General features: G+C 42.8%; 1 protein-coding gene across 2 annotated transcripts in view; it reads left to right on the top strand.

Moving 5' to 3' along the window:
* The window catches only part of TRIM38 (tripartite motif containing 38), a 27,480-nt gene extending 23,763 nt beyond the window's left edge, over window positions 1–3,717 (top strand). For both annotated transcript variants that reach the window (XM_010843450.1, XM_010843449.1), the window contains exon 9: window positions 2,569–3,717. In XM_010843450.1, the coding sequence (XP_010841752.1) occupies window positions 2,569–3,089 (521 nt within the window). In that variant the 3' untranslated portion in view covers window positions 3,090–3,717. The remainder of the gene's footprint in view (window positions 1–2,568) is intronic.
* The last annotated feature ends 4,860 nt before the right edge of the window (window positions 3,718–8,577 follow it).

Below are 8,577 nucleotides of genomic sequence, written 5' to 3'. Positions count from 1 at the left end.
TTTTGGGGCTCCAAAATCACTGCAGATGGTGACTGCAGCCATGAAATTGAAAGACACTTGCTCCTTGGAAGAAAAGTTATGACCAACCTAGACAGCATATTAAAAAGCAGAGACATTACTTTGCCAACAAAGGTCCATCTAGTCAAAGCTAGGTTTTTTCCAGTAGTCATTTATGGATGTGAGAGTTCGACAATAAAGAAAGCTGAGCACCGAAGAATTGATCCTTTTAAACTGTGGTGTTGGAGAATATTCTTGAGAGTCCCTTGGACTGCAGGGAGATCCAACCAGTCTATCCTAAAGGAAATTAGTCCTGAATATTCATTGGAAGGACTGATGCTGAAGCTGAAACTCCAATACTTTGGCCACCTGATGCAAAGAACTGACTCCTTGGAAAAGACCCTGATGCTGGGAAAAATTGAAGGCAGGAGGAGAAGGAAATGACAGAGGATGAGATAGTTGGATAGCATCACCGACTCAATGAACATGAGTTTGAGTAAACTCCAGGAGTTGGTAATGGACAAGGAGGCCTGGCATGCTGCAGTCCATGGGGTCGAAAAGAGTTGGACACGACTGAGCAACTGAACTGAACTGAAAAGATGAACACTAAGAGGCAGAATCATGGAAGGCTACCTTTGTGTCTGAGTGACATCATGACAAAACCTGAACTGAACTGAAATGGGACAATTTAAATGTATTTATCCTGCTTAGTTTGAATTTCTGTTTTACTGCAGATATATTGATGCATTAGATTACAGGACACTGCCTTAGACTCTGAAAAGTGAAAGTGAAAGTGAAGGTGACTCAGTCCTGTTCAACTCTGGAGACCCTGTAGACTATACAGTCCATGGAATTCTTCAGGCCAGAATACTGGAGTAGGTAGCCTTTCCCTTCTCCAGAGGATCTTCCCAACCTGGGGATCAAATCAAGGTCTCCTGCATTGCAGGAGGATTCTTTACCAGCTGAGCCACAGGAAAGCCCAAGAATACTGGAGTGGGTAGCCTATCCCTTCTCCAGGGGATCTTCCCAACCCAGGAACCGAACCGGAGTCTCCTGCAGTGCAGGCGGATTCTTTACCAACTGAGCTATGAGGGAAGCCCACCTTAGACCCTACCAGGGGTCTAATTAGAGCATTTGTATTTCTTGCCTTTTTAACATCAAAAATATTCTGAACTTCAAAACCCATTTGGTCCCAGGGGTTTCCGATAAGGATAATGAACCCATATTCAGTTCCCCCTCAATCTATCAATGACAAATAACAGTAACAACCACTACCAAGGTCTGTGACTGATTTCCAAAGAGCTCAGTCGTCAACCATCTTTCAGGTGATATTACTAACCTGTAAAAATTTGATTTTCTCAGCTTGGTTTTTCCTGGATCATCCCAGGAATATTAATTGAAGCCCCAAACTTTGTGAGTCTGGCTCATAATAAAGACTCACTGAACAGAGTTAATAAAGGGATATTTACAAAGATGAGGATTTTAGTGCTAACAAGAAACAGTGAAGCAACCCAAGGCTAGGAATAGGTAGGAAGTCATCACCTTCCCAGGGTTTCAGTAGCAGATGGAGGGAGCTGTAGCTAAAGGAGAGTGTGACCAAACACAGACCCTCCAAATCACAGCCAGTGGGGCAGGACTTGGGGTACTAAATACTTGTAATTCTGCTTCTTTTTGCCCTACGGTCTCCTCTAGTCCTTCCCATTGGCTTAACCAAACAGTAGTCAGAGGGAAGGGAGCCTTGTTGAGGTGTCCAGAGGGGTTACCCTTCCTGGACATGGAGCAGGCTGGAGAAAGGTAGAGAGTGATCTGGAGGAGCAAAGGGAGAACATCCAGCACAGGGTGTATTTCCTAATACTTGATTTCCCTTATTACAACAATCCAACTGATCAGTGTTTAACCCAGTAACACAGTAGTTTCTTAACTCTCTTGCTGGAACACCCCACTACCACTTTTCATTTTTAAAATTACACTGCTGGTCAGTATCACAACTTAGTTTATCGTACCTTTTTCTGTCTTACTTGACTCTGTATAATCCCTATAGGATATTATCTGAAACAAGAAAGAAGAGCTGAGGTGTATGTTCTGAAGTCTGGGTAAAATTCTGGGATTTCCAATAACAAGCTATGACATCAGTTGTATCATTTTCCTTCTCTGATCCTCAGTATAAATGGTAATTAAGTAGAGATGAGGAAGGGCTCATTTATGCTTCAATATTCCATGATTCCTAGAAGTCCTCCAAGAGAGAGGAAGGACTTTGGAGAGGACAGTTAGTCATGTTAACTATGGTTAGTCCTGCCCCTTGGCTTCTCTGAGTGACTAAGATGGTGATGATGTTGAAGATGATGATGATATCATTATTATTACTACCACTTATTGGGCACTTATCTTGGTGACAGATATGATGATTTCCGCTTTATATTTAACAAAACTGAGGCTTAGAGAATGAATTGCCTAAGCTCGTGACAGCTAGTAAGAAACAATGCTTGGATCTGAACATAGACTGATATTATTTAAAATAAACTGTGCTCTCAGCTACAAAAATCATGTCCTTATCCTTATTTTTGTTTGCAGTCAGCGTGACTCTGGATCCAGAAACAGCTCATTATGAACTAATTCTGTCTGAGGATCGGAGACAAGTGATTCGTGGATGCCCTCAGGAAAACCTTGATAATTCTTCTAGGAGATTTAGTGCCTTGCCCTGTATCCTGGGCTATGAAGGCTTCACTTCAGGGAAACATTACTTTGAAGTAGATGTGGGAGAAGGAACTGGGTGGGATTTAGGAGTCTGTATGGAAAATGTTCAGAGGGACACTGTCATGCCGCAGACACCTCAGTCTGGATTCTGGGCCATCAGACGGTGCAAAGAAGGCTATGTAGCACTTACCTCTCCCCTAACTTCCATTCATCTGACAGAGAAGCCCCTGGTTGTAGGGATTTTTCTGGACTTTGAGGCTGGAGTTGTGTCCTTTTACAATATGACCACTGGCTCTCACATCTTCACCTTCCCAAAGGCCTCCTTCTCTGACACTCTCCGGCCCTATTTCCAGGTCTATCTGTATTCTCCTTTGTTCCTGCCTCCCCCAGATGAGTAAGGGACAGACCAAAGTCTCCTCCTTGGTTTAACTATTATACAGAGTATAATCTCATGAGGACAGAAATGTGGTCTGCTATTTCCTTGTACCTAGAACAGTGCTGGGCTTTTAGTGCATAGTTAATAAATTTGCATTGAATAAATGGCTATAATGACTATAAAAATATCCCAAAGGGTCACACTGAACTGGGGGAAAGCAAGATAATAGCAGTGATTTTGCTTTGTCCTCTCCATCCCTCTTCAATGGGTTCAGAGCTTTGATTTCTAGAGTCGAGTGCTTTTTTTCAGAGAAAATTCTATATCCTTAAACACTTATATTGCTAAACTAGAAAAAATGATGATAAAATAAACATTCAAGTAAATAAATTTAATTAACGAAATAAATATTTGGAAACTATAAGGATAATAAAGATAAAATTAGAAGTTGATTTTGATGTTGGCAAGTTACAGAAAGAGAAATAAGTCCTACTAGTTCTTTCAGGTTAAGAATGATACTATATTAGATAAATCATTGGCTGCTCTAATAAAAAGAATACATAAAAAAATAGAAACATGAAAGAGCACATACTAGAATAACAATTTTGAGAGCAATTTGAAGAATTATGTGCAAATAAAATTGAAAATCTTAATTAAATGCCTTTTTCAAAAGAAACAAATGACCTAACTGACTCAAGAAGGGGAAAGAAAAGCTAAACAGACTAATACATAAAAATGTAATTCAGAAAGTTACAGAATTCCTATTAATATTTAGGGAAAAAAGCAAAACAAAGAGCAGATAGTTTTATGGTTGCATTTTTTCTAAAGACAGCAACTCACTGTGTCCCTGAAGGTTCAGTTAAATTCTAGAGAATAGAAAACCCAAATGGACAGTGACTGAAACAGGTTCTCTCTCTCATGAAGAAGCAGTCCAGATGTGGAAGTACAGGAAATCTAGTCTAGGGCTGGTATGGCAACTCCATGAAATTGCCAAGCTTTCCAGCAACCCTCGCACTATCCCTAGGATCCAAGGCAGTTTCTAAAGCTCCAGCCATCACACCTGCATTCCAAGCTTTAAGATGGAAAGAGAGACACAGAACTAGAGCAAAGGACATGCATTCAAGAGCTATCTTTTACTACCTACCCTACAACCTTCTGCTTTAATGCAATTAGCCAGAACTTGTCCAAAACCACCTTCCTCCTTGTCCACCTTGATGAGGCAGTAATGAACTTGGGCAGCTTAGCTCCACCGTGTTAGAATTCTGAGCAAGATTCATCAGAGAGCTACAGGGAATGTGCCTCCCACACCCACCCAACCCAATGTCTCATGTCAGTCTGGAAAACCCTCTCATAGCAGGCAGAATCTGTGGGCAGCATCTGGTACATATTTAGCCAAGAAACAAAAGAAGAGATGTCCTCTGGTGCCCCTTCCTCATACCTTTTTGATACCCCATGCCCTGTGATTGTATGAGGTGTTAGGTACGTGAAGTGTATGTGGTGCTGCAGCAGAAGACCAGAGACACAGGAAAGAGCAGGAGTTACAGGCTAGCAACTGAGAGAAGCAGAGAAACATAAATAGTCAGATGATACAGTGTCTGTTCTCAGGTAAAGTTCAAATTCCTCACAATGGCCGAGAGGGCAAATTCTGGCCCACAGACCTTGCCTTCCTGGATCAATAGTCTGCTCTTCCACTTCTCACCTTTCATTTACAGTAGCCTTATCTTTGGTCCTAGATAATGCCAGCGTCATTCTGGCCCAAGAGCCTTTGAGCATACGTTCTAGGATCAGAGTAGTCTTTTCCGCATCTGCCTTTTCTGAAGCTAGGTGAGCTCATTTCAATCACCAGCTTGGCAGATAGGAAGTATTAGGGAATTAACATCCCAGGAGGAAAACTTCAGCTGAAGAGGGAATGGTGTGGGTGGATAAAGCTTCACCAAATGAGCTTCAGACAAACAATTCTGAGACTCCATGGACATCCAAGAAATGGAAGCAAGTGCTCAAAGTGGGAAACAGGTCAATAATGCACTTGAGACTGCCTTTTCCACCTTTTGTGATACAGCCTCCCTATTCCAGCACCCTGCATCCTAGTTACCACCTTCTCCTATCTCCAGGTCTCAGGTCAATGTTTCAGTGACACGGGACTTCCCTGTGGTCCAGTGGCTAAGACTCCATGCTTACCATTCAGGGAACCCAGAATCGATCCCTGGTTAGGGAACCAGATCCCATATGCGACAATGAAGAATGCTGCAACTAAAGATTCCACATGCCACAATGAAGATCCCATGTGCCACAATTAAGACCTGGCGCAGCCAAATAAATAAATATTTAAAAAAATAATTTTTCAGAGACAGCAACCACTGCTACCTCCCCCTGTCTTTTCCTTTTTCAATATATAAATATGTAAATAGCTTTAGATATTAAATGATTAAATTAACATTTTATGGAATACTGTAAAATACAGTAATAATACTCTTAGTTCTAAGGAATGCACACTCCAAATCACCTTCCCCATATGTATGTTTGATCTTACATATTTTTTCTCAGTTTTTCCCCATGGCATTAAACATTATATTACGATGTGGGCTGGGGAATCAGATTAGAGAATCTTTCTGAGGAGATGGGAATGGAGACTGCCAAGTGAAAACATCCCTGGAGCCTAGACCACTTCATTAATCCTCATTTCTGTTCCCTAATGTAGGAAAGGGAAGGATATAAAAATGGAAAAAATGGAGGGGAGAGGGGGAAGAGAACAAGGATCTGGATGTATATAGGATTTGGTACGGAGAAGGCAATGGCACCCCACTCCAGTACTCTTGCCTGGAAAATCCCATGGATGGAGGAGCCTGGTGGGCCGCAGTCCATGGGGTCACTAAAAGTTGGACAAGACTCAGCAACTTCACTTTCACTTTTCACTTTTCTGCATTGGAGAAGGAAATGCCAACCCACTCCAGTGTTCTTGCCTGGAGAATCCCAGGGACGGGGGAGTCTGGTGGGTTGCCGTCTGTGGGGCGCACAGAGTTGGACACGACTGAAGTGACTTAGCAGTAGCAGCAGCAGCAGCAGCAAGATTTGGTACACAGCATGGGTTGCTTCTCTTGAAGGACAGGCAGAATTGACACTGTCCTAGAAGACTAATTCATGGCCATTCACTAAGCATGTGCCAATTTTTGATGAGTATCAAACCACCCGAAAACTTAGTTGCTTAAAACTACTACCATTTGTTCACTTAAAATTCTGTAGCTCAGCCAGTGGTTCTTGTAGTCTGGGTTAAATTCTGCTGGGTCTTCTCAGGTGTTTCCATCAACTGGAAAGTCGACTGGCATTGGGTGATATGGGATAGCCTCACCTGCAAGTCTGGCAGTTGGCAGGCTATTGACTCAGGCGCTTTAACCTCCAACAATGAGCTCAGTATCTTTCATAACATGGGAGTTTCAGGGTTGTGAGAGAATCAAGATGTGTACAAGCTGCACTATGCCAGGCTATTTTCAACCATCTGCTTGGGTTACATCTGTTAAATCACTTGGTCAAACCCAGATTCAAGAGACAGAGAAAAAATTAAACCAGTTCTTCATGGAAGGAGAAACTACAAAGTCACATTGCAAAGAGCAATGGGATAAGATAAATTTAGGAAATTTTTGCAATTTATCCTAAGAAACTTGATGCATAAAGTCTCAAAATCTAAATTAAGGAGGGACAGAGATACAGAGACATTCTGAGGCCCTAGCCCTCAACAGACCCAGTGCTGGTTTCTTTCTAGAAACAAGATTTATTAGAGCTCTCAGTGCTGTCAGTAAATACACTTTCTTCATCCACATAAACAGCCTCAGTGCCTGGGATTCTGTGAGAACTGATCCTCACATCCTTCTCTCTCAACCTTGCCCACTCACACTACCAGCCTGAAGTGGAATTTCTGCACTAGTTTTTTGGGACTCTCAGGGAGGGAAAAAGTACTTTTGCAGCAGCTGGGACTGAAAACGCAGGAAGTTCGACACCTAGGCACTTCACCCCAAATCGTCCCTTCTTCACCAGGAATAAGGAAGATAAAGTGATTGTTGTTCAAGAAGGTGCTTGATTAGCATATTAATGAGCTTGTGGACCATAGACTATGCTAATCTCCTCTCCTTGAGTTTATCCTGATTTCCCCATTTTTTCCAAGTGAAAATGATCCAATCTGTGATATTCCAAGAACTAGGTGATGGCACCCCACTCCAGTACTCTTGCCTGGAAAATCCCACGGACGGAGGAGGCTGGTAGGCTGCAGTCCAAAGGGTTTCGAAGAGTCGGACACAACTGAGCGACTTCCCTTTCACTTTTCACTTTCATGCATTGGAGAACGAAATGGCAGTCCACTCTAGTGTTCTTGCCTGGAGAGTCCCAGGGACAGGGGAGCCTGGTGGGCTGCCGTCTATGGGGTGGAACAGAGTCGGACATGACTGAAGTGACTTAGCAACAAAGGTGCTGCCTTGACACTGTAGTCCACAGACAGGGCCTCCAATCTTCAAAGCTCCCTCTCCTTCCCATGACTTTTATCTTAGCCATCTGTCCCTTTTCTCCAAGACCTAAATTCTCTGAGGATGGGACTGGATTTTTTCTTTTTTTTCCAATCTTGATCAGATCAGATCAGATCAGTCGCTCAGTCGTGTCCAACTCTTTGTGACCCCATGAATCGCAGCATGCCAGGCCTCCCTGTCCATCAACAACTCCCAGAGTTCACCCAGACTCACGTCCATCGAGTCATAAATGCCATCCAGCCATCTCATCCTCTGTCGTCCTCTTCTCCTCTTGCCCCCAATCCCTCCCAGCATCAGAGTCTTTTCCAATGAGTCAACTCTTCGCATGAGGTGGCCAAAGTACTGGAGGTTCAGCTTTAGCATCATTCCTTCCAAAGAAATCCCAGGGCTGATCTCCTTCAGAATGGACTGGTTGGATCTCCTTGCAGTCCAAGGGACTCTCAAGAGTCTTCTCCAACACCACAGTTCAAAAGCATCAATTCTTCTGCGCTCAGCCTTCTTCACAGTCCAACTCTCACATCCATACATGACCACAGGAAAAACCATAGCCTTGACTAGACAAACCTTTGCTGGCAAAGTAATGTCTCTGCTTTTGAATATGCTATCTAGGTTGGTCATAACTTTCCTTCCAAGGAGTAAGCGTCTTTTAATTTCATGGCTGCAGTCACCATCTGCAGTGATTTTGGAGCCCCAAAAAATAAAGTCTGACACTGTTTCCACTGTTTCCCCATCTATTTTCCATGAAGTGATGGGACCAGATGCCATGATCTTCGTTTTCTGAATGTTGAGCTTTAAGCCAACTTTTTCACTCTCCACTTTCACTTTCATCAAGAGGCTTTTGAGTTCCTCTTCACTTTCTGCCATAAGGGTGGTGTCATCTGCATATCTGAGGTTATTGATATTTCTCCTGGCAATCTTGATTCCAGCTTGTGCTTCTTCCAGTCCAGCATTTCTCATGATGTACTCTGCATAGAAGTTAAATAAACAGGGTGACAATATACA

Source organism: Bison bison, unplaced genomic scaffold (assembly GCF_000754665.1).
Source record: "Bison bison bison isolate TAMUID 2011002044 unplaced genomic scaffold, Bison_UMD1.0 scf7180017864182, whole genome shotgun sequence".
In the NCBI taxonomy this organism is placed as follows: domain Eukaryota; kingdom Metazoa; phylum Chordata; class Mammalia; order Artiodactyla; family Bovidae; genus Bison; species Bison bison.
The sequence above is the reverse complement of the archived record's forward strand: the minus strand, read 5'-3'. Positions and strand labels throughout refer to the sequence as shown.